Below are 26432 nucleotides of genomic sequence, written 5' to 3'. Positions count from 1 at the left end.
CAGTCCATCCTAAAGGAAGCAAAATCCACTTTTTACAAGTGTAGCAACATCACATCCAAACTATACCAACATATCCAATATGAAGCATGCAACTCAAGTTCTGCCATCCCCTCCCTAAGATGCTCTGCTGGGGTAGCAGCAAGCAGAGAAGCCAAAACAATATTTACCCATACACTCATGCCTTCCTGACTAGGTCTCCAACCCATCAAAAAGGATGATATTAGTGATCTTTGGTTAGAGCAGCATTTCCCAAACTTTTTTTAGTCATGGATAGGGTGACCAGATTAAAAATTTGATGTCGGGGTACTCATGCTTATGTTTGGGGTTTCATTCCTCGTTCTGGGGTACTCGCATTATTTCTTAAAAAAAAAAAAAAAACAAACAATTTTAATAACAAATATTTTATTTCTATATTTTATTGATTTTTACAAGTTCATGGAATGTAAAATTAGTCAAATTTTAATAAAATTAACTGAATTATAGCCTGTGCTTTAATTCATTTAATTTGGAAAATTTTATTTCAAGAGTTACAAACACACTAAAGGAAACTTTTATAAATATTAACATCAAATGTTTTACATAATTGTTTACAATACATATTCAATAAACCTGATTTATTTTATCAAAAAGAAAATATTTGCCTAGCAATACTTTTCATTGGAGTGAATTTTCTTTAACAGTTTTTCATTTCCTCTCTCTTGCATGTGCATTAGGAAAGGTTGGTTTACATAATTGGAGATTTCATCATGATTATTTCAATACACAAAGTTTAAAATTAAATGTTGTTATAAGAATTTAATTAATACTGTTCTTCTGGTTATCAACAATAAATTTTTATAAATATTATATAGCTGTTTTTTCACAGAATGTCTTTTTTTATAATTAAATAAAAAAGAAGTCAAGTTGAATTTAAAAGGTTACAAAGGAAGCATAATATAAATATTCTATAACCCTCTTTGTAAATAGGATAGAATGTCATTTTTTGAGTCTTTAAGGGTGCATTTCAACTACAACTTTATCGTCAGGTGGTAGATGACTTTCATCAACCGGTGAAATACCACCACTTTGCTTATTGGAGGCTTAAAGTGGTGAAACCCATGTTTAGTCTCTAGAGCAAAGTTTCTGGCATCTCCCTCTCCCCATATGTCTCTTTCAACCCATGCATGGTACTAAGTACTATAGGTTTTGATACCTTTCGTGTTTGCGGTTTTCATAAAAAAAAAAAAAAAAAAAAAATCTAAACAGGGTGTTTAATGATTTCTGCTTTTTTTCAAATACCCTATTTCAAATTTTAAAAAAGGGGTATGTTGGAAATATAATTCCAAAAAAAGGGGGGTATACCCGAAATAGGATAGGTCTGGCAACCCTAGTCACAGAACACTTTTCAACTCACAATATATTTACGTAACACTTGTATATTTACAGAACACTTAAGAAACACATGTTTAGCGGGAGTGAAAGAACTGTTTGCTAATATTTTATTACATACAACACACTGTGCATCAGAAGCATCTTTATTTCCAACACATTTAAAACCGAAATTCTAACTATCATCATAATTCTAACTTTCATTTTGGTCTTTTATTATTTGGTTCCTGTTTTTTTACTTTGAATTTCTGGAGAACAAAAGGCTGTGATTGTTCATCCTCACTTTGAACTGTGACAATATTGAGTTCGTTTTCATTGACCACAGTTGCAATACTAAAAGTACTGTACTTGCTTCTTGTTTTAAAGTTCTTTTTTTCAACCACAAATCCATGGTCATTTATTTTAATAACAATATTTCAAAATGCTGATAATTATCAAAAAAAAGTTATACAAGGAAGTGAGTTTAGTTATAATATTGGTTCGCTTCCACCTCTCCTTCAACTCATGTACTCCAGGCAAAATCGTATATGAATGGCATATTGGATCATTACATTGCTACTTTTTTTGTAGATGTCATTACCTCTACGCATACTTCTCTATGCAAAAGCCCACCAAAATAAAGTGTTCCACAGTCTATTTGATTATTAGACTATGACAGTACATTAATAACCGAAAAAAAAAATAATGTTAAAAATTATAATGATACAAAAGTGGTGTATGCTACAAATATACAAAATTTATTTATTTTATTTTTTTAATTATTAATTACAATTTTTCATGGAACACTTGTTCTCATCTCATGGAATACCAGTGTTCGCGGAACACAATTTGGGAAACGCTGGGTTAGAGGACTGAAGATCAATTTTTAACCATTTTGCATGTGTCTTTATATCAAGTAACATGCAAGTCAATTTCTTTCAATATGTTTTCTCTACTACCACCAGTAAGAAAAACAAAATGCTACAGAACATATGGATAACTATAATTACAAATATTACTATTAATATCTGAAGCATCCTAACTTTTTTAGATACAGGTAGTTCTCGATTTTACGAGTTAATTCGTTCCTAACATGCTCTCGTAAAGCGGGAATTTATTTCCCATAGACATAAGGTTAAAAATAGGGGTTATGTTCTCAACAATGAAATTAGTTAGATAATTAGTTTATGTTTAAACAATGATTGATTTATCGAAAGAAATGAAAATGTGGCCTGTAAAATCAAGCAAATTATAATAATAGAGAAATTATTTATGACTTACAAATGTTAAAGAATGTTTATTCTTCATCATCATTGACTAAATGCACACTTGTTGATCACTCATTATTGGCTCAGCACTTGTTAGTTTGTTGCACAAGGAGTCTTCAGAAATGTTTCGGAAAAAAAAAAAAAAAAAAATGGCAAAATACATACTATAAAAGTAAATATGTTTATACAAAGACTGTTGTTCTTAAAACATTTTATTTATAATACAAATTTTAATAAATCACACACTAAGAAAGGCAGTGCAGCAGAAATAAAATCATTAATTTTCATGTATTAACATGTTAATTTTTGTTTTTAATGCTTAACTTTATTTTTGGTGTATTATAGTAATATTTCATTCAATTTCAGATTAGGCTCAAATAGAAAAATATTACTAATTCTAATTCTTTTTTTTTTTTTTTTTTTTTTTTTTTTTTTGTCAATGGAGTAGACTGCATACAAGTTTTTATGTTTCCTTCAATTCGAACAGAACATTTTTGTTTTCTTTAGGGGAAAAAAAACCAAATATATTTATTCATTAATGAAAATTCATCATTTACTATTTTTCTGTGCAGGAATAAAATCAAATTCTGATTTATTGAGGGAATTGAGACACCAGTCTGAGTAGCAACTGTCTGTCATTTCTGGGATATTACCCAGAAATAGCATAAAGACATTTGAGGAAACTTGGTATGATTTTCTTATTTCTTGGTCTCCTTTCTTATTTCCTGATACACAACTTTGTATTTCTCCTTATATTTCTGTATCTTTTTTCAGTTTTCCATTTTTATAAGTTTTGGAGCAGGCCAGATGCAATTGGAAACTTCACATTAGGACTTGTTGCAACCAATACATGGAAATCAGATTCGTTGCAATCCATAAAACCACAATTAGGACAAAAAGGAAATAATTAAGATACAATTTGAGAATGCTTAAATTTTTGACAAATTTTCTATAGAGGATTGGGTATAGACAGATGTGGTACAGCAGGCATCTCACTTTAATGATGGTTGGAAAGTTTGGCATGTTAAAGGTAAGGATGATATTTTTTATAAAAATTAGTATTCCAGCATTTTTTTTAAATTCAGATCCTCTTGCCTGTACACCATTTTGATCTTAGAGTTCTTCGACAATTTCTTCTTCCATAACACTCATCAAGCCCCACTCAGAGATGATGCCCTCAAAAGAATTTGGGGTGGTCACATGATAGGGATACTTTTAATAGGTACACCAGCAAAATTTTAAAGATTTAGTAGTAGCACATCTGAGCATCTGTAGTTCAAAGTTTTAAACCAAAGATCTCCAAATTGCAATCTCTTAGCCATTTCTGATAATGGCTAAGAGATTGCAATTTCCAAACATTTCTGTATGAGGAAGGGCATAAGTTAACTAAATGGCTGATTGGCTAGCAAACAAACATAAGATTAGGAAGATGGATAAGTTTGTTCAATTGCTATCTGCAGAACCACAATTTGATTGCTATCCATCCAGTTGTTGAGCTTGAGAACTCAAGCAGAGGAAATTTTCAAAATCCATCATTGCTCCATTTAGCTATGAGGGATTGATTTACCAATCAGGTTTTCATCCCAATCACAGTCCCACCAATGAACAAGTTGCTAGTAAAGGTCAGTTAGTTGTAAGTACAAAAAAAGAGAAAAACAGAAAAGGGAATTTCCTTTCTGGGCTCTAGTATACTGCTTGTAGGACTAGAAGCTACTTATAATAAAAATGGCAAACTGTATGTATGTTTGTAAAAAAACTAATCCATTGTATATCTTTTTATTTTTATCTTTTATATCTTCACTTAGATCACTTAGAATAGCTTGATTACTGAAACTTCTTTGACACCAAATACAAGAAGTCTAAAAATCAGAGTACATAATTAAAACTGCAAAAAAAGTTTTATTTACTTGAAACATGGGTCTAATATCTCTTGACTGAAATCTAGATCGAAAGGGTGGATCTAGTGGGTTTCCACGGCAGAGCGGCACAGGCAGTCCTAGAGCAATAACTCTAAAATCTTCTGAAACCCTAACCAGTTTCCATTTATCAAGTTCTTCCTTTGAATGATCCTAAAAATAAAAATATATCAAGCTATATGTGAGCTGTTTTTCATAAATTTTAGTATGAGAAGTAATACAATAAAATGAACAGAAACTAAACATCAATAATATCAAGAGCAATAGTATTCAAAAGAATAAAAATTAGTATATTTATCTTTCTCTTTACCCAAATATTGAGCAAGCCTGATAATTATGGCACTTGTGCTATGAAACTTGATATTAATTCTTGTCCACTAACTCACTTAAACCTCCATTATGCGCTATAAAAAGGAACTTCCTGCTTCTGAGGTTATCCTGATAGTAAACAATTGTACTCAGTCAAAATTAGGATTTTCTATAGACAAGAATATTAAGAATATCAAGGAAATCAATACTAACATATTGATTTTCTTGTTGAGGAAGGTGGAAAGAGGTGGACAAAAACAAATTTTCTAATTTGAAATATTTAATATGGCCTTAGAAATAAATTTAGTAAATTAACTATTGCTTGCCGTTGGTTGGTTTATGGATTTTTGGTACACTGACCACTCTAGTCATATTAGTTCATATGGTTTGCCATGCATTATATCTATATGAGCGTGTGTTCACATATCAATTTTCATGTTATGCATGCTGAAAAACCTGGAATAAATCATGGTGGAAATTCTATCACTCTGCCTGTGATCAGCTGATTAGAGCACTGATTAAATTAAGAATTGCTCCAATCCAATCTAAAATGGGATTTGAACTCAGGGCTCACTAAAACAAGTGGCAAACCACTGTAAAAAAAATAAAAATAAATTCTGTTTATAATCTGTATGGACACTGTGACTTCACTCCAACCAATATACCAATATATAAAGAAAGAAAAGTAGGCCAGACAATTTTTCTGGCAGCATATGGTCTCAACATCACCAATGTATGTACAAGTGTCAACTACATTATCCCAAGCACAGATAGTCACTACTGTCACACAGAATTCCTACTATGTCATTCTATGTCTGGCAGTCTTTTGACTGCCATCAGATCTTAGTACTTACTAAAGAACAACCTTTATAAATCGACAAGTTGCTCCAAGATTCACTACCTTTAAACAAATGGCACCACCAAAAGGACTTCTGAATAACAAAGTTGTATGCGAGTAGCCATACTGTATAATGAAAAAAATATTTAATACAAGAAAAGAGATAAATTCAATAAATTGAGGACCATTTTGTCCATCTACATGATGAGAAATCAAATTCTCAAAAGCAATAGCAATACCTCATATTTGAAATAAATAGGAGCAGCATTTTGATGACACTATTTATTTAAAGCTGTATATTAGAACAACCCAGATATATGAAATTGGTTCTATTGTGGATACTGCACTCATGTATAGGAGTCAAAAGTCTGCTTGCCACCAAAGATGCTATTTTCTAACATATAATGGGACGCTAAATGAAAAAAAAAAAAAAAAAAAGTAATCATTAATATTATTCCTGTGAGCTTTAATTAACATTAACAGCCCACTATGGACACTATCTACAAGTTTTTGGCATGTTGAGTCTGGATCATTCCTTCTCCTGTAAGGCTGCAGCGTTTCTGCTTGAATTAGGGGTGTCTTGTTTGGGTGTTCCACTGGACTGGATTCGGATATGAACTCTGGACTGGAAATAGCAGGTTCACCATATCACAGTCACTACAACTAACAAGTTGTAGTGGCTGTACTTTGTGACAGGGTGCACTGTCATGCTAATAAAAACATATACGGAAACCAAACCCCTACAAATAAATGCCACAAGGTAAGGCAGAATTGTTGAGAATGTCAAAATAGTATTAGTGTTAGCCATACAGCACAAGGAATTATCAGGGTTTCATCAAAAAGTAAAAATTAAATATATAAAATATTACAGAAAATAACTTCACAAAATTACTGAAATTAAAATTATAAAATAAAATTACAGAAGTTAAAGTTTAAGTGATATTTAAACAAGTTAAGGAAAAACAAATATTTGTCTACCAAACTCTTCATCAAATCTTCCTATAATTCTCTTGAATATAATTCAAGAGAGTTAAATGATGGACATCTACTCTCTATGGTTTCCAACTGTTAAAACCCTATCAAAATTCCTACACAAGGCATATGCACGCATAAACATATATATATACATAGACATACATATGCAACTGCACACAAGCAAATTTACTGGGGTTTTTTTGAAAATAAAGCAAATTTATAAAAACAAGTTAAAATAAGGTCTCAATGAATGATTTAACAGCTAAATAAATAATAAGCATATATATAAGTTCACTGCAAAAAAAACAAAAAAAATCTTATCACCTTCAAAAGTTTATCATATCTCTCTGCAGCTACTAAAAACCTTCCATCTTCTAGTTGCATTTCCCTATTTTCTAGGAGATTATTTAATACTGGAAGAATATTCCTCTCTGCCTTCTCAATTCCTTCTAAAACAAGAACACGACCCTCAACAGCTGCTCTAACAGCACACTAAAATAAATAATTTATTTATTTTTTTAATTCATATAAAACACATTGAAGAAGCAATTTAAAAAATTAAAGATTAAATTTTGATCACATCTGTTCTGGTCACATTATTTTCTTATCAAAACATTATTAACATCAAAAGACATTTATGAACAACAAGGGTAAATCAGCATATCAAGTAGTTTACACTATACACAAAAAGGACTTTTAATTCAAAAAATACAATGGCCTCTTCCCATCATATGGTAGTAGCCTATATGGTGGTCTTGATTCACTTGGGCAGGGATGTCAGAAGTGCTCGGGGGTCATACAGACAGTTCTCAGGGAGCTAGAAGGTTCACAGGTGGGTGGCTCGAGGGCTGCACTAGCACGGAAACATATCAGTGGCAAATAAATATTTTTGCCTTGCAAAAAATGAGTAACCTCATAACCATCAACATTTATGATGGTTTGTGTAACTTATGAATTTTATTTAAATTTTATAATTAGTGTATCTCCTTTAAGAATCATCATTATTTGTATATTTATAAGCAGTAAAATGTAATAAAAGTTGACAGAACTTGAGGGGCCACACAAGGCCCCCAGACCACTAGTTTGACACACCTGCCCTTGAGCATGCTTTCTACCAACTTCTGGTAGGTGTCAGTTGAAACTGAACTCCATTCCTCATAAAGTGCAGCTCCCAGAGTGATTTCAAAGAATACTGTTTTGGCTTCAGCCTCTGAGCTAGCCAATTCGACTTGACTTCTATATCATTTTCCACGAACAGTGCTATACAACACAGGGAATTGTCCTGGTGATAGAGATAGGACATGTTTTCACAGTACTGCCACAGTATAGTATAAATAGTATAAAGTGTGTAATTGTCCAAAATAACAAGTAAGTCATAAACTTTGTGGTTTCAGATGCTATCAAGGATGGACCAAATCAACTGAAATAGCTGCATCAAAAGCATGCTTCAATTTCCACATTCGGTGGAGTGAAACACCATGTAACAAGATTCATAACTTTATAGCACCATTCTGCCAATGTTCTTGAGTCGATGAAAATGTAAGGGATGACACAGCTCCAAATGTCAGTTTTCAGTAGCATGTGATCTTGCTGATATTAGGACTTATTTACAGCTGTACTCATCAGTGAACTCAAGTGACGTTGATCCCCACAGATAGGTGTCATAGTGACAGATATTCTTGTGGACTCTTGGACCTGCCAATGTTTTCTCTATGTGTCAGGTATAAACTGTCCTATGTCAATGAACATGTTCCATGTCTTTAAGGTAGTACAGATTTTTTTTATTGAATCTTTGAATAACACTAGAAAACCCAGCCTCTGCTCAGAAACAAATTTGCTTATATAGCATACAACTTCATTGCTTCCTGGCTCTATCAGGAAACAATCATTCACTGATTGTAAATATCAGAAAAGCGTTCCACTAATAAACCTTACAAAACTGTTAAATTATATATAACTAGCAATTTCACATTTACTTGATTTATTTTATGTTTTAAGTGCTGAAAAACCCAAAACTGCTGTACTAACTTATAAAAAAACTATACAGAAATTAAAATAAAGATAAGCAGCTTTTGATCACAATTATTTAAGCTGATTTCCACCTCCACTGCATTTAGCTCTTCCATCAATAAATCATCTTGTCTCGCCCAGAGTATCAAAGCCTCATATACAATATTTCTTTGGATTACTAATAAGTAAACATTTGCATATTTCTACACACATAATTTACATTATTAATTTTTTTTTATATTTATATTATTTTAAAATTGCATTTTTGTATTTTCAAAATTATCTGGAATGTAATCCCTCCTTTTTCTCATTGTTTTAAGTATTTTCATTTTTCATTTTGCTAATCACGAGTATTTGTTGATCCTCAGAACCCACAATTAGCAAAAGGCACTTGTAGTTAAAAATAAATAAATAAATAAAAAATAAATTGAGGATTTCTCAAAATATTCCCCCCCTCTTAACTTCCATTCTGCTCTTAGACAGAAATCCTTTAAACAACTTTCTTTATCCTGTTATGGTTTATGGTAAAGGTGGCCAACCTAATGCAGCTTGTATTACTCCTCCCAATGTGAAAAAAATAATGTAAAAAATTATATAACTGAATTGAAAAATCAGAAATGATGCCAAACACGTACAGTTTAAATTCTACTTTTATTACCAAAAATTATAAACTGGATTGCAATTTATGGTAATAAAAGTGGAATTTAAATTATGACTGGAACAGTTCATATATATCATCTTTTAGCATTCACTTGCAGACAAGTAGAGGTATTAGTGAGTGTCTTGTGACATCAATTCTGTAAGGATGAACATTCATTTGTTAGTCTATAGGTAAAGAGGCCTGTGCTCTCTGGATTCATTCTGTATAATCTATTATGTAGCACAGAGCAAAACAGAAAGTAAAATAAAATAAATGACAGGTGTAATGTTAAACAGTAAAACAGAATATGTTAAATACATACAATACAAAAAGCTTTTGGTTATTATGGTAACCCTCATCAGTTGAACTGAAAGTTTAGGGATGTAGAACTTAAGAGTGTGTAGTGCCACTCATGCACAGTAACTATGGCACCTCCGTAGCCAGGTGGGCAGGAACAGCAGTGCGTAGCACATGCTTCTTGATTAGACTGGGGTTAGAGCCCGTAACCACCATATATGGAGGATGCAAAAAGGTCATGGAATGACCACCGCATATTCCCGGAGCAATATGGCCTTAGTTGCTAATGCTCCTAAAAACCAAACAACAACAACAACACAGTAACAACTAACTGTTTGAAGTTGAAGCCTGTGGCTGTGATGTATGTAAATATGTCACACTCATGACTGATAAACATTGTTGCCAATGTTTGTCAGTCATGAGAATGGTTGGCTCAATAATAGGGTGGACACAACATCCACTGCTTCTGCTGACCGAAGTATTAGAGCACATAATTTGCAACGACTCCAACCAGGTGCAGAGTCAGTAATGGTGGGACCAATCGACAACCATGACATTGCAGCGTGGTCAATTTCATGTCGGGTTGACCAGAAGTGCTTAGCAATGGCCGAGTGTTCTATGTCTGCTAAGCAGATGGCTCTTTTATGTTCTGAGAAATGTTTGCCAAGCCTTCTGCCAGTTTCTCTGATGAAGCAACCAGTGCAGTCATGGCAAGAAATGTGGTAGACTAGTCCACTTTGTAGTAAGGTGGGAACCGGTTTCACTCTAGAGATGAGGGATTGCAATTTCCTGCCCAGGAGCTGTACACACTTTATTCCATGAGATTTCAGGACCCTAGAAACCTGCTGTGATAGGTTCGGGTAATATGGGATAAAGGCGCTCGCGGCGGAGTCATTACCTCGAATGTTCCTGTTGGTCACTACGTGGTCATGTGCCTATAGGTCACACCTGTCTAGGGTACTGGTGGGATAGCCACACCTCTCAAGATCCATCTTGACCCTAGCAATCTCAGTATGCCTCTCATTTGTAAAACTAGAGTGGGTCTAGGCATGAGTTAACGAGGGCCACGCAGTGCCAAGAAGATGGCTGTGCATGTGTGCTGACTGGCAGTTGGTAAATTAGCCAGCACACATTGGCTTGCGATAGACTGTTGTCTGCAAGCGTGTGCCCTCACATCGGAAAAGGGTGTTTAAGTATGGTAGAGTATTGTCCGACTCTAGTTCAATGGTAAATTTTATGAAAGGCGACAGAGAGTTGAAGTGATCTAAGAGTCAGTCACCCGTATCTCTGGGGATAACTACAAACACATCATCCACATAGCGACACCAAAAGGTAATGGGATCTGGCATACTCATAAATGCAAGATAATAATTCTTCCATCATGATGTTTGCCATACTGAACTAACTGGAGAACCCATGGCTGTGCTGTGCACCTATTGGTAAATGGAGCCATTGAACATAATTGTACCACTGGTTAAGCACAGTCTGAGGGAGGTGTAAATATCATCCGATGTTAGTCTGGTCCTGTTGCCAAGAGTCTCTTGGCACATGATGGCAAGCTTGACTGGGATGGAAGTAAAAAGGGACACTACATCAAATGATGCCATGATCTGAATTTCTGAGATGGACAGCGCTCGGATCCGTTCTATAAATTCACCACTGTTGGAAATGGTGTTGATTGTCTTGTCTACTAGGGGAGAAAGGAGCCCAGACACAAATTTTGCCAACTCATAACTCAGTGAGCTACAACAGGAGACAATGAGTCTTAATGGTACACCTTCTTTGTAGACTTTTGATAGAAATGCAGGATTGATTGATTGATTGATTGTTTGGATTTTTTTGGCGCATTAGCAACTACGGCTATAATGCGGCAAGACTAGGTAATATTTAAAAAATTTTAAATTCTCGGTGACCTAATTAGTAAGGCCACCATGTCCAGATATATAATAACAAAGATATAAAAAATAAAACAATAAAGAAGAAACAATAGCATAAATTAAATACAATTAAAAACTTTTATTAATTTAAAATAGCCAAAAACAGCAGACACGTTGTCATTGTTGGATAAAATCTGACTGAGTGTATATGGCTCAGTCAGATGATTAAAAGCGGTAAAACGGATATTGGTAAAATCTGGACATTCAACTAAAATGTGTCTTATTGTTAAAATTGTGCCACAGGACTCACACACAGGAGGGTCATCAGCCCTCAGCAGAAACGAATGAGTTAAATGACTGTGTCCTATGCGGGTCCGGGCAAGAAGAACTTCCTCCTTACGATTCCTGTGCAGACTAGACTGCCACGGTTCAATTACAGGCTTTATACAATATAGTTTATTCCCAGTCTGTCTATTCCACAAGTCCTGCCATTGGGAATATATCTTTTGGTGTATTATTTGCCTGTAGTCTGTATAGGGGACTAACAGGCAGCGGTTATTATTGGGAAGTGCTGATTTGGCTGCGGCGTCAGCCAAATCATTTCCCCTAATCCCAATGTGGCTGGGAATCCAGCAGAAGCGGATGTCATATTCGCGTTCATGGAGAACGTGAATCTTCTGCTGAATGCTAGACAAAACTGGATGAGGATTATACCTCACAGATATTAAAGCCTGTAACATGCTAAGAGAGTCGGAATATAAAATGAACCGTTGGTATTGGCATTTACTAATATGATCCAAGGCTAACTCTACAGCGTGCAGCTCTGCAGTAAATATGCTGCATTCAGAGGGAATCTGCTCTGATATAGTCCTGTCTGTAAAGACAGCAGCAGATCCCACATATGATTCTGACTTCGAACCGTCTGTGTAGACTGGCGCGAAGTCGGAATATTCAGTTCGGTGTGCTGAATGAAGCTGCAGGTAGACGCATGATGGAGTGTCCGACTTTGCCCAGTTTCTAAGCGACAAGTCGCATGCCAGGACACGAGCATGCCAGGGTGGAAAGGGTTGCTTTGATGTTTGGGCAACCTTGTCTACCTTGATATTGAGTTCATTGAGTAGCCCTTGGAGACGAATACCAAAAGGACGATTAGCAGTCTTACGGGTATTGTACAAGTTTTCCCATCGTGGCTCAAAAACGAAGGGCCACGTAGGATGGTCTGGCAGGGATTTCAGTTTTAAAGCGTACTTTAAAGACAACTGCTTACGTCAAAACGATAACGGTGGTTCATTTGCTTCGACGTATAAACTCTGGACAGGAGATGTTCGAAATGCTCCAGTAGCAATACGTATAGCCTGATGATGGACAGGATCCAGCCATCGAAGCACACTGTCTCTGGCTGAAGAATATACTTGGGACCCATAATCTAATTTGGATCGCACAAGTGCACGGTAAAGCCGTAGAAGGGTGCATCGGTCTGCACCCCAAGATAAGGAGGAGAGCGAGCGGAGCATATTGAGAGCTCTTGTGCACTTTGTGCGGAGTTGACGAATATGATCCAAAAAGGTCAATTTTTTATCGAATATGAGTCCCAAGAATTTTGTGTTCGCTGCTACTGGAATAGCATTTTGTCCGAGCCTTAATTCAGGTTCAGGATGAAGATTATGCTTGCGACAAAAGTGTTCGCAAACGGTCTTCTCCGGCGAAAACCTGAAGCCATTAGCAAGTGCCCAGGAATTCAGACTATCGATGGCTTTCTGCAGTTGTCTTTCAATAACCCTCATGTTGCACGACTGGCAAAAGATGCTAAAGTCATCAACGTAGAGGACACTGTTTACAGTTGGAGGAAGTTGTTCTGTGATGGAGTTTATTTTTATGGCAAAAAGCGTGACACTTAATACTGATTCTTGTGGTACTCCCTCCTCTTGGCTAAAGGAGCGAGAGAGTGAGGATACCACACGAACTTGGAACGATCGATTGGCTAAAAAGTTTTGAATTAAAAGGGGCAGATGCCCTCTTAGCCTTAGGCTATGTAAATCTTTTAAAATGCCAAACCTCCAAGTTGTGTCATACGCTTTCTCCATGTCAAAGAACACCGACACCAAGTGTTCGCGTTTTAGGAAAGCATCCCGGATGGATGCTTCCAATCTAATAAGATGGTCCAAAGTGAACCGGTTCCTTCGGAAGCCGCACTGGATGCTGGAGAGAAGGTCATTTGATTCTAAATACCATATTAAACGAGAATTGACCATTCTCTCCAGGATTTTGCACAGACAGCTAGTCAGAGCAATAGGACGATAGTTGGTGGTGACTTTTGGATCCTTTCCTGGCTTAGGGAAGGCAAGAACGATTGCCTTTCGCCAGGAGTCCGGAAACTGCCCTTCAGTAAAGATTCTGTTATACAGAAAGAGCAGACAACCCATAGATTTTGGTGAAAGTTGTTTAATCATTTCATAATGGATGCCATCTGGTCCAACAGCACTTGCTTTGGAAAGAGTGAGGGCTCTTTTCAGTTCCTCTATAGTGAACGCCCCGTTGTAGGGATAGAGGCCCTTGGTCTTAAAATTAAGTGCTTGTTTTTCCAGTTTATGTTTCAGGACCAGGAACTCTGGGGAGTACGAGGATGTTGCGGAGATGTTAGAGAATGTTTCCCCAAGAGCATTGGCTATTGCAGTTGGATCTGCAATAGCGCATCCATTATAATCTAGGATTGAGGAAGGGTGGGATGTATATTTCCCCTTCATTTTCCGGATTTTATCCCAGACTACCTTAGAGTTGGTAGACTGGTTAATAGATGATGTAAAACGGATCCACGATTCCTTTTGACTCTGACGACGGATGTAGCGTGCTTTGGCTCGTGCACGTTTAAAGGCTATAAGGTTGGTCGTGGTAGGATATCGGCGGAATATCCCCCACGCTTTGTTTTGAGCCTTTTTTGCTGCTGTGCATTGTGAATTCCACCAAGGTTTGGGAAATGGTGGAAACCGGGCAGATGTTTTTGGAACTGTATTCGCAGCTGCTTGGACAATATTTTCTGTGATGTACTTAACTGCATCATTGATAGGCTCTTGACTGACTGTGCAAAGATCAAAATTTGCCTGATGTTGGAAGGCAGTCCAGTCAGCCTGATCAAACTTCCACCGTGGTAACCTGAAGGGAAGACATGGTCTCCCACTGTGTAACAAGGTTATCACAGGGAAGTGATCACTTCCGTATGGATTCTCCTCCACTTCCCAAGTGAGTGAAGGGAGCAGAGAAGGGGAGCAGATAGAGAGATCAATGGCAGAAAAAGTACGGGTAGGCATGTGGAAGAAGGTGTTTGTTCCAGTATTTAGAAGGGAAAGGTCATTGAGCATACGCTCTATGACTCGTCCCCTTCCGTTGATGTTAGCACTACCCCACAGGGTGTTATGTCCATTCATATCCCCGAGAAGTAAGAAAGGGGGAGGCAACTGCGTTAGAAGATCATCAAGGTCTGCCTGGGAGATGTCAGTCCCAGGTGGCAAATAGATAGAGCACACAGTTAATAAAAATCCCACCGTAAGGCGAATTGCAACAGCCTCTATGCTAGTTGTAATTAGTAAGGGCTGCACTGGGGTCTGGTTACCCACAAGGATAGCCACTCCCCCATGTACAGAGCCATCCACAATTCTATCCTTACGAAAAATTGTGGTGTTATGCATCGTGGGATCGTCATTTGCCTTTAGATATGTCTCCTGCAAGCAAAAGCAAACTGGCTCGTGCTTTTGCAGGAGGGCCTTGATGTCATCAATATTTCGCCGGAATCCACGACAATTCCATTGTAGGAATTTAGCCATTATTTTGGCTTGGCGGGTCCATCAGGCGGCTTCCGAGGTGCTGAGGGCTTACTTTTATCAGTCTTGGATTTGTCTTTTTTGGGGAAGAATGGACACTGTCCCGTGTCCATTTCCTCCTCCGCAAAGAGTTCCAAGACTGAATCTTCGGGTACCTCCTTCTGCTCGACATCCATCTTTTCTTGGGTACTAGGGGGGACTTCCCCTTTCTTATTCTTTTCTTTCATAATTATCTTTGTTACTTGTGGAGCATTAGGAGGTACCGATATAGGAGTGGCAGCTGATTGGTCCTTTTGTGCAGGTTTTTGAGAACTTAAAAGATACCGCGCGATGGGAGTGAAAGACTCCTTTGGAGGAATGGTCATGTCCGTCTGAGTTCCGACGGAACATCTCCCTGCTACCTTCTGGGCGTAGGTAGGTTTGTTGATATTCAGGGGTTTGACCGATTTCCTTGCCTCCTGGTATGATATATTTAGCTCTGCCTTCAGCCGTTGAATTTCCTTTTCTTCTTTCCACCTCTGGCATGCTCGTGAGTAGGCCGGGTGTTCGCCCTCACGGTTAATACAGGTGGGTTTTGTGGCTGAACATGTTGTTGTCTGGTCCTTTGCACTGCATCGAGCGCATGCAAGGACTCCACGGCAGGCCATTTGAGAATGTCCATACTTCTGGCATTTAAAACACCGTAAAGGGTTCAGAACGTATGGATGCACTGAACAGTTGATGTATCCAGCTTTAATCTCGTCAGGAGGTTTAGGAGAGTTAAACGTCAGGATAACGCTCCTGGTTTTCACAATTTTTCCATCCCTTCGCGCAGTAATTCTCTTGACGGCAATAACTCCCTGGGGTTTTAATTCGGAGCAGATTTCCTCCTCGGTTACGTCGAGAAGGTCCCACTCTGAAATGACACCTCTCGATGAATTGAGTGTTCTGTGTGGTGTCACTGTTATAGGTATTCCTCCGATTGATGTTGTTCGGAGTAGATGTTCGGATTGCCTGTCATTTTTAGTTTCAATTAAGAGGTCTCCAGAACGGAGCCTCTTAACTGATTTGGGAGAACCTGCTAACCCATCTAACCCTTTTTGAATGAAAAAGGGCGACATTTTACCAATCGGTTTTTCACCGGTTGAGTGCATAATTAGGAACCTTGGTACAGGACCTGATGTTACTTCTGTTCGCTGCCTCTTTGTACTAATAATACTATCTGGGTCTTCGTCTATGTTTGCAGATAGGGACCGGGTTGAGGCCCCTGAAGAAATGAGTTTATCAGGATTCATGGAGTTTTTTTATTTGTTCAGTGCCCGGGCTCCCCACCCACCACGGAGCCCAAAGGGACGCCCACTACCCGGCATGCAATAAATGCGCTCGGGAGTGGGACGCCAGGGCTACCCAGACACTATACCCGCACCGCCGCCAGCCTGAATCCTGTCCCTCGGACCATGAGGGTAGGGGCGTGGCATTGACACGGTTGACCCTCGCAGGCGAGCCTACTGGCCGATTGATCCTAGCCGGGCCTTCCAGGACCACCCATCTTGTCGAAGCAGGGGCCAAAGTGGTGTATTGAAGCTGGGCCCCTCAACCACCAGGATCCCCCTTTCCGAATTTCCACGCTCGCAGCGCACGGCAAACACGCCGGATTCCATTGATGTAAGCCTGGAACCTGGGCTGTGGGCGTTGGATCCCAGTGATGCTAGTCTGGAAGTCCAGCAGCGTCACTGGGAGGTTGCCTCACCACGTACAGGTGCCCACGTCGAGGGGAGAAATGCAGGATCTGGCAGACAGAGGCACAGAGGCAAGTACATGCAGATTCTGTTATTTTCTCTTGCTTAAGCCAATTATTGATCAGGATGTTTACTTTCAACTCCCATCGTTCCAAGGCTTTGATGGGAGGAACAGTTGAGGGTCGATAGACAGAAGTGTCATGTAGGAGCAACAGGGCTTTCGTCTTGTAATCTGTACGATTCAGTACGACCGTCGACGCCCTTTGTCTGCCAGAAGGATGACAATGGATGAACCTTGCTTCAATGCTTTAAGGGTAGAGATTTTTTCGCAGCTGAGATTGGAAGAAGCAGGGCGAGCATGATGTAAAATTGCTGCGGTTTTCAGGTGAATTGCATTCACCACTTCTTCAGGGAAACGCGTTAATGATGCTTCTACACCTAAAACAATATCAGTAATTGGTGGGCTTCAGGAAAGAATGGAAAACTTCATTCACAAAGTCAACAGATCTATCTGTTGCACTTTGTGAACACAATTTGTACTAAGTTCAGTACAAATTGTGTGCAATTTGCAGTAGTTTTACTATGTGGATGATGAGAGTCAAGGGACTCAGGATTAAAATTGCGAACTTATGTTTTTGACGGGCACAATAATGCTCTGACAATTTGGGAGCACAAGGAATGGATTATACTTGAGTAAATAGAGCCAGGAACCAAACTTCTAAGTTCAAGCATCAGGGCTGCTTTACTGGTGGAAGCATTTCGTAAATCAGGATGAAGGGGCTGTTCCAAATATTGAGGGTCTTGTAGCTGAAGTTCCGGCAGGCACTTCACATAGATTCACTAGGAAATAGAGGTTTGTAAAGAAAACCTTTTGGAATAACATTGTTTGACTTACACCAGTGGGCAAATCTGAGATGTTGCCTACCACGGGCTATAAAAATGAAGTTCTTTTGCAGTTTCATGACTATGTTGTATGTTTGATGGCCAAGAATAGCTCGAACATAGGTAAAGAGGCCTGTGAGCTCTGGATTTGTATTGGTATTTAAGAGCACAAGGGCAACTAAGGCCAAAATGTGCCAGGTCCTATCTGGATTTGTTCTGTATAATCTATTATATAGCACAGAGTGAAATGGAAAGTAAAATAAAATAAATGATGGGTTTAATGTTAAATAGAAAAACAGAATATGTTAAATACATACAGTACAAAAAGTTTTCAGTTATTACGGTAACCTTCATCAGTTGAACTGAAAGTTTAGAAACATAGAACTTAAGAGCGTGTAGTGCCATTCGTGCACAGTAAACTGCGTGATGTAACAACTAACAGTTTGAAGTTGAAGCCTGTGGCTGTGATGTATGTGAACGTTGCCAACATTTTTCAGTTATGAGAATGGTTGCCTCAATAATAGAGCGGACAAGACATCCACTGCTTCTATTGACTGAAGTATTAGAGCACATGATGTCATGCAACAACTCCAACCAAGTGCGGTGTCGGTAATGGTGGGATCGATCAACAACCATGACATCGCAGCATGGGTCAGCGACTAACTCTTAGACCACCTCAACTCTCTGCCACGTTTCATAAAATTCACCATCGAACTAGAGTCGTACAATACCCTACCATACTTAGACACCCTTGTCCAACATAAGGGCATGCACTTGAAAACAACATTCTATCGCAAGCCAAGATGTGCTGGCCAATTTACCAACTACCAGTTAGCACACACGCGCAGCCATCTTCTTGGTACTGTGCGGATCATGTTAAGTGGTGCCTGGACCCACCCTAGAGTCAAGACAGATCTTGAGAGGTGTGGCTATCCCACCAGTATCCTAGACAGGTGTGACTTACGGGCACGTGACCACATAGTGACCAACAGGAACATTCAACGTAATGATTCTGCCGCGAGCGCCTTTATCCCATATTACCCGAACCTATCACAGCAGGTTTCTAGAGTTCTGAAATCTCGTGGGATAAAGTGCATATAGCTCCCGGGCAGGAAATTGCGATCCCTCATCTCTAGAGTAAAAACACTGGTTCCCACCTTACTACAAAGTGGACTAGTCTACCGCATTTCTTGCCGTGACTGCACTGGTTGCTACGTCGGAGAAACTGGCAGAAGGCTTGGCAAATGTATCTCAGAACACGAAAGAGTCATCTTAGCGGGTACTGCCATTGCTGAGCACTTCTGATCAACCAAAACAACATTCACCCAAACCGTGATGTCATGGCTGTCGATTGGTCCCGCCATTACCGACGCCGTGCCTGGCTGGAGTTGTTGCACATCACATGCTGTAGTACTTTGGTCAACAGAATCAGTGGATGTCATGTTTACCCTATTATTGAGCCAACCATTCTTATGACTGACAAACATTGGCAACATTCACATACATCACAACCACAGGCTTCAACTTCAAACAATTAGTTGTTACATCATGCTGTTTACTAGGCATGACTGGCACTATATGCTCTTAAGTTCTACGTTCCTAAACTTTCAGTTCAACTGATGAAGGTTACCATAATAATTGAAAGCTTTTTGTACTGTATGTATTTAACATATTCTGTGTTACTATTTAACATTAAACCTGTCATTTATTTTATTTTACTTTCGTTTCACTCTGTGCTACATAATAGATTATGCACATTGTTAGCCTATGTTAAATTTATTTTATATATGTAAAAAACTGTTCTGATTTTTTTTATTACAAGCACTTGCCATGACTACTACTGTTTAGTATAACATGGGTTTTACAGCATGAGTCTGTTAAGGGGAAGTCTTGTCTGATCAATCTGATTGGATATTATGACGTGGTCACAAAGGAACTGGATGCAAAAAATATTTTTTATATCATATATTTGGATCTAAGAAATCTTTTTGATGTTGCTGCACATGAAAGACTACTGTACAAATTGTAGCAGTATGGCTTTAAGGGCAAATTGCTGCTATGGATAAAGGGATGGCTGAGTAGGAGAAGAGAGAGAGAGTGGTAATCAATGGACACTTCTCTTTGGGAATTAATGTTATTATTGGAGTCCCCCAGGGTTCAGTGTTGGGTCCATTGTTATTTTCCGCATTTATTAATGTTATTGATGAAGGTATATCAGGGTTAACGTTTAAGTTTGCAGACGATATGAAGGTTAACAGGGTTGTTAATGACGGTACACTACTGCAACAGGATATAAAAAGTTGAGCAGATAGGCTGAGAGGTGACAACTGAAGTTTAATATTGACAAATGTAAAGTACTACATATGGGTAGCAGTAACCCTAAAGTAACATTCCAACTCTGTGGTACTACATTCAGGTTGGTAGAGAATGAAAAGGGCCTGGGGGTAACTGTGCAGTCAGATATAAAGTTTTCTGAACAATGCAGACGGTTTGTAAGAGTAGCTCATGGTGTCTTGTCAATGATATACAGGAATTTTTCTAGCAGGGATAAGGAAGTGATTAGCCCCTTGTATAAGGCAATGGTCAGGCCACACCTTGAGTACTGTATATAGGTCTGAAAACTTCATTTCAGGAAGGATGTAGAGCTGCTGGAACAAGTACAGAGAAGGGCAACAAGATTAGCGAATGGAACAAAGGGTTGCTCTTACGAAGAAAGGCTTAAGAGTGCAAATTAGAGTGTTTGGAGACTAGGCACCTGCGAGGTGATCTGACTGAGGTGTATAAGGCCTTGAATGGTTTAAGCAAGCTCAATGCTAATGGATTATATCTCTTGCTCAGAATAATCACCTAAGATGGCATAAATTCAAATTGAGGAAAGACAGTTGTAGGACAGAATTGCAGAAGTTTGCTTTTAGCCAGCGGGTAGTTGATTGGTGGAACAGACTTCCATCTTTTGTTGTGGAAGTTGATAGCCTAAATAATGAGCTACTCTTGCAGACCAGCTCGACAGCTCTTCAGCAGTTGTTGCAAATGGAAGACTGCAGCAGTCTTCCATTTGCAACAGTATCAAAAGCCTTTCTAAGATCCAAATATATGATATCAAAGTTATTCCCTGCATGCAGTAACTTTGTGACAACATCATAGTATCCAATCAAATTTGTCAGACAAGACTTCCCCTTAACAAAACCAAGCTTTGTCCGAGCTATAACTGAAGGCTTGTCTAGATGATCCTGCAGTGCTTCTTTAAAAAGTGCCTCCATTAATTTCTCTGGAACAGAAGTTAAACTAACAGGTCTATAATTACTTGTGTCACCCTTTGATCCTCTTTTGTGAATTGGGGACACATTTCCACATCTTCAGTCCATGGGTACCTCATAATTATGGCTAAGGGTTTGCTTACTTCCTTTGCTGCCTCCTTTAATATAACTGGATAGATCCGATCCACCCCTGGTACCTGTTTTATGTTTATCTTCAACAATTTTTCCTCCACTTTCCTCTCAGTCATTACAAAATTAGCTCACTGCCAGAGTTTAATTCACCTCTGGCATTGCCCTCCCGGAATAACTCCTCATGTGTGAATGTAGATGCGAAATATTCATTTAGTTTGTTAGCCATCTGAGCAGGATTGGCAACAGTTGAACCATCAATATCCAGTGGACCAATCTGATTTATTCCTTTCCTTCTAGAGTTTACAAAGGTAAAGAACTCTGTGGTGTTTTTCTTTGCATCCTCTGCCAAAAATTTCTCATAATCTGCTTTTGCCTGCCTAATCTCCTGTCATCTGGTTACAGACCAGCTTATATCTATCATAGGCTTCCATGTCACCCATTAATTTATGTATCCCATTCGTTTTTATTCTCTGCCACATGTCTCATTAGTTCATCTAACATCTATTTAGGCCTAAACCTTGAACATCATTTTTTAGTTGGTATGTAAAGCCTAGTAGCTTCCAAGATTAATTCTTTGAATGCCTTCCATTTTGAATTTGCTGTTGATAACATCATCAGTTGGTCCCACCGTATAGAATTTAAATACTGTCTCAGACCTCTATAGTCGCCTTTACGAAAGCAAAAACCCTTCCCTTTACCTCTGATGGTAGTTACCTCTTTGAGTAAATTCCTCTGTGATCACTGCCACCTAGTGGTTCCTTTATCTGCAGATTCTTAATGCATGAAGAATCACTACTGATAATCAGATCTTGAGTATTACTCCCTCTAGTTTCCTTCTGAACATGCTGATGTAGAAAACAATCATCCAATAAATCCATAAAAACCTTGCTAATGTGTGAATGACCAACCCACAAATTCCAGTCAATATTTGGGAAATTAAAATCCCCCATTATAAGACACTCTGATTTACTGGCCCACTCTATTTCTCTGTACAATTTTTATTATACTCATCAGAGTCATTAGGCCTATAACACACCTGTCACCACCAAATACAGAGAATGTGGAAAGGACAGGGAATGACCACCGCATATCTCCGGAGCAATATGGCCTTAGTTGCTAATGCTCCTAAAAACCAAATAACAAACAATAACACACTCCTACAAGCAATTTTTATCCCCCAGTGCCTATGTCACACCAAACTGTTTCAACACTTCACTGTCCAGCGATGTTGACTGGCTGCACTTCCTTGGATTTTATGTGTTTCTTAACTAATAGCATAACCCATCTTCATAGGAGCAACCCTTTGTTCCATTCGCTAATCTTCTGTTACCGTTCTCTGTACTTGTTCCAGCAGCTCTACATCCTTCCTGAAATGAAGCTTTCAGACCTATATACAGTACTCAAGGTGTGACCTGACCATTGCCTTATACAGGTGCAAGTATACATGCACCTGTTCCTATTCTTATCTATTCTAACACAACCCATGTGTTTACCTCTACTGCAATGACTCCAAGCAGTCTCTGAAATAACCTGCATCTTGTTTTACAGGCTGCTATTTCAATAGAAGCAGCGCAAGAATCACTTTCACTCTGCCAGCAGCCTCTGTTAATCTATTAGTCCGTGTATCCCCCACAAGCTAGCAGTTTTCCGACTCACCTAACACTGCTTTGATAGCATCAGCAAATATCCTTGCACCCTTCCTATTTAAGTGTATCCAATCCCTGTAGAAGCAGTCTCTCCTGTTGACAACCACAGACCAGGCTGATTTTTTTTTTTTTTTAGGAGCATTTGCAACTAAGGCCGTATTACTCCGGGAATATGCGGTGGTCATTCCCTTGACCTTTCCGCATCCTCCGTATTTGGTGGTGACAGGTTCGAACCCCGGTATAATCAAGAAGCGTATGCTATGCACTTCTGCTCCTTCCCACCTGGCTACGGAGGCGCCGACCAGGCTGAGAAAAATTCTACCCCTTGAGTGTTGCACAATCTCTCTCCAGGGCCGAATTGATCGACAAGTCTCTCATCATATACTTCCTTCTATTGTGTCTGGGCAGAATTGCAGACACTTTCAAATTTAACCCTAATTCATGACTTTTTTGAAGAGTGACCTATACTTGTTAAGTAATTCCACCGGTCTCCTACTCTTAATATCTTTAGTGTCAGCATGTACAACAATATCACCTTTTGTGCCCTTAAAAGATGGTATCTGCTCTACAACGTCATCAACCTTTGCACCTTGGCAGACATACCTTGATCCTGTTTCACCTATCCTTTTTACACAATATGTTCCCTGTTTCCCTGGCAATGGAGTCACCAACAACTACCAGTTCCTGTGGGAACCAGTGCATTCTGCCTTGGGGGTTGCCGCTGTGTTGCGTGATGATCCAGTGCAAGCTCTGGCATTGATGTGAGCAGCTGAGAGCTTGATGGGCCTCTCAATTTAGATCCTTCGAGGGCATCCACCCTGTCCTTCAAGCTCTCATATAGGCCCATAACAACGCTGAGTTGTCGCTGATTTCCTCACACTCTTTAGAATGCGCACACACACACAAAGGCATTCCTCTTGGCAATATCATGTCCCGTTCCTGATTGCTCCACAAACATAAAACAAGCAGTGCATTTTAAAAGGCTGTGATTCAGAGGGCAATTCTCTCAATTTAGATCCTTCGAGGGCATCCACCCCGTCCTTCAAGCTCTCATATAGGCCCATAACAATGCTGAGTTGTTGCTGATTTCCTCACACTCTTTAGAATGCGCACACACAAAGGCATTCCTCTTGGCAATATCATGTCCCGTTCCTGATTGCTCCACAAACATAAAACAAGCAGTGCATTTTAAAAGGCTGTGATTCAGAGGGCAATTCTCTCAATTTAGATCCTTCGAGGGCATCCACCCCGTCCTTCAAGCTCTCATATAGGCCCATAACAATGCTGAGTTGTTGCTGATTTCCTCACACTCTTTAGAATGCGCACACACAAAGGCATTCCTCTTGGCAATATCATGTCCCGTTCCTGATTGCTCCACAAACATAAAACAAGCAGTGCATTTTAAAAGGCTGTGATTCAGAGGGCAATTCTCTCAATTTAGATCCTTCGAGGGCATCCACCCCGTCCTTCAAGCTCTCATATAGGCCCATAACAACGCTGAGTTGTCGCTGATTTCCTCACACTCTTTAGAATGCGCACACACACACAAAGGCATTCCTCTTGGCAATATCATGTCCCGTTCCTGATTGCTCCACAAACATAAAACAAGCAGTGCATTTTAAAAGGCTGTGATTCAGAGGACAACTGCCCCCCCCCCCCAGTTCTCCCCTGAGCCACAGCACTCCCATTAGCTTGAGCCTTTTGCTTTGCTGCTCTGGTCTGAGTCATGATTTCGATTCAATTTCAATACAAAATTATAACCCTAAACTTATATCCCAATGCAGTTATAACACTATAGACATAAATAAATACATATATATATATATTTTTTTTTTTTCAGTATCGAGTATTATCTCCAAGTTTCATCATGTAACTTCCGTATCAAGTTATGTATTAATTAATAATGTTACATTTGTAAAATCTGAATCGTTATATGTATTTAGTTTAAAAAACAGTACAATTTAATTGACAATGAAGATTAACAAGATCAATAAATTTTACTGATTAATTGATAATGCTATCTAATATGGGATATAACAGTGTATCGTATAACAATGGCGGCAAGTTACGAACAGTAAAGCTATAGACACTAAGTATTAATTAACTTCCAAAATCTCGTTATCTAAATTCAGAATAAACCAAGGATCTTGACTAGGTCTATAAGCTAGTTATAGAAAATAATTTAATATAACAATTAAGTCAATAAAGCGGCTAAATACAGCTGAAAACTTTTCATTCACCAGAGCTGCAAAACTTGTAAAACACATGGATTGGATACCGTTACTAAGTAATAACCTAAAAAATCTCTATCGAGGTTAAAAATTAAAATAAGTATCGTAACTAGGAATATAAAGCTACTCTAGAAAATAAATTAATATGCCAATTTAAATTAATAAAACAGAAAAAATTTTAAACAAAACTTCTCTATAATCCGGAGCCATAAAAACTTGGCCATAACAAGGCTACTCTCGTTCCCCTAAACCTAATTGTCATTTTAAATTAGAATTAGGAAAATTCCGCACTGCTAATAGGCATATCTGACAAACTTTCTCTTGATTAATTACCACTAACATGTTTCCAGCTTGTATGGATATTTTGGAAGCACTTAAATCCAAACATATATTTTGGTCCCCTGAAATTTGAATTAACTAGATTTTACTGTACAGTTTACTGACAAGTGTCCCATTCAACAGATCTTTTACTCTTTCAAAGAGGCACACATATGATAGCTTTTTATGATATTAATAATAATAATAATAAAATTCAATTTGCTAACCCTATTATAATAATAATAATAAGCATAGCGAGTTATATTAAAAAAACTTACAAATCTTCAAATAATAAAAAATTTATTCAAATTTCTTTTGATATATTAATTTAAGAACCCTCTGTACGTGTTTCTTTACCTGATCAATATAAATAGCACTTCCTGATTTAATTTCTCGACGCTGCTTCAAATCACTTTCTGTTACATCTCTTGACAATGCTACATACTCCACTTCTCTGTTAGTAAGTTCCTAAAATAAAAACTATGCAATCAGACAATCAAAGAATTAGAATAAATTCAGTTTTTAGTAAAGAAACTTTTTATATATTAATCCCAATCAAGATTAGGAATCTAATGAAAATTTACACTGACATTCATCTATAAAGGAGACAGTTTCAGTGTTTTTCTGATCTAGATAAATTAATGAGTTTTGGCAAATTTGTGAGTTTTTTTTTTTTTTTTTTTAACATTTAACTGAATTGTTAATTTATTGATTCACCTTTAGAGTTTTTCTTTTTGCATTGATCACATAGCTGGGTTTAGTTTTTAAATCAAGCATGCACTTCAGAAGTTATACTTGTCTGAATAAACTGCTGTTATTACTGGTACTTTTAATGCCAAAACCCAACGTTATTGATAAATTTTTCTTTATAGAATTATACAAAATATATCTAACTGAATATAAATAGTACTGTAAATAATACTGTAATTATTTTATAATTTGGTACAAAGTGTAGT

General features: G+C 38.1%; 1 protein-coding gene across 1 annotated transcript in view; it reads right to left on the bottom strand.

Annotated features, from left to right (window-relative positions):
* c12.2 (von Willebrand factor A domain-containing protein c12.2) overlaps positions 1–26432 on the bottom strand; it is a 574487-nt gene that overhangs the window by 475293 nt on the left and 72762 nt on the right. The window contains exons 6-8 of the mRNA XM_090380213.1: positions 25834–25944; positions 6978–7145; positions 4523–4684 (exon numbers count right to left, since the gene is read on the bottom strand). Coding sequence (XP_090236339.1) covers positions 4523–4684; positions 6978–7145; positions 25834–25944 — 441 coding nt within the window. The remainder of the gene's footprint in view (positions 1–4522; positions 4685–6977; positions 7146–25833; positions 25945–26432) is intronic.

The sequence above is a fragment of the Mastigoproctus giganteus genome, chromosome 8 (genome assembly GCF_048544385.1).
Source record: "Mastigoproctus giganteus isolate SK-2022 chromosome 8, ASM4854438v1, whole genome shotgun sequence".
NCBI classification, from domain to species: domain Eukaryota; kingdom Metazoa; phylum Arthropoda; class Arachnida; order Uropygi; family Thelyphonidae; genus Mastigoproctus; species Mastigoproctus giganteus.
This window is presented reverse-complemented; position numbering and strand designations above follow the sequence as displayed.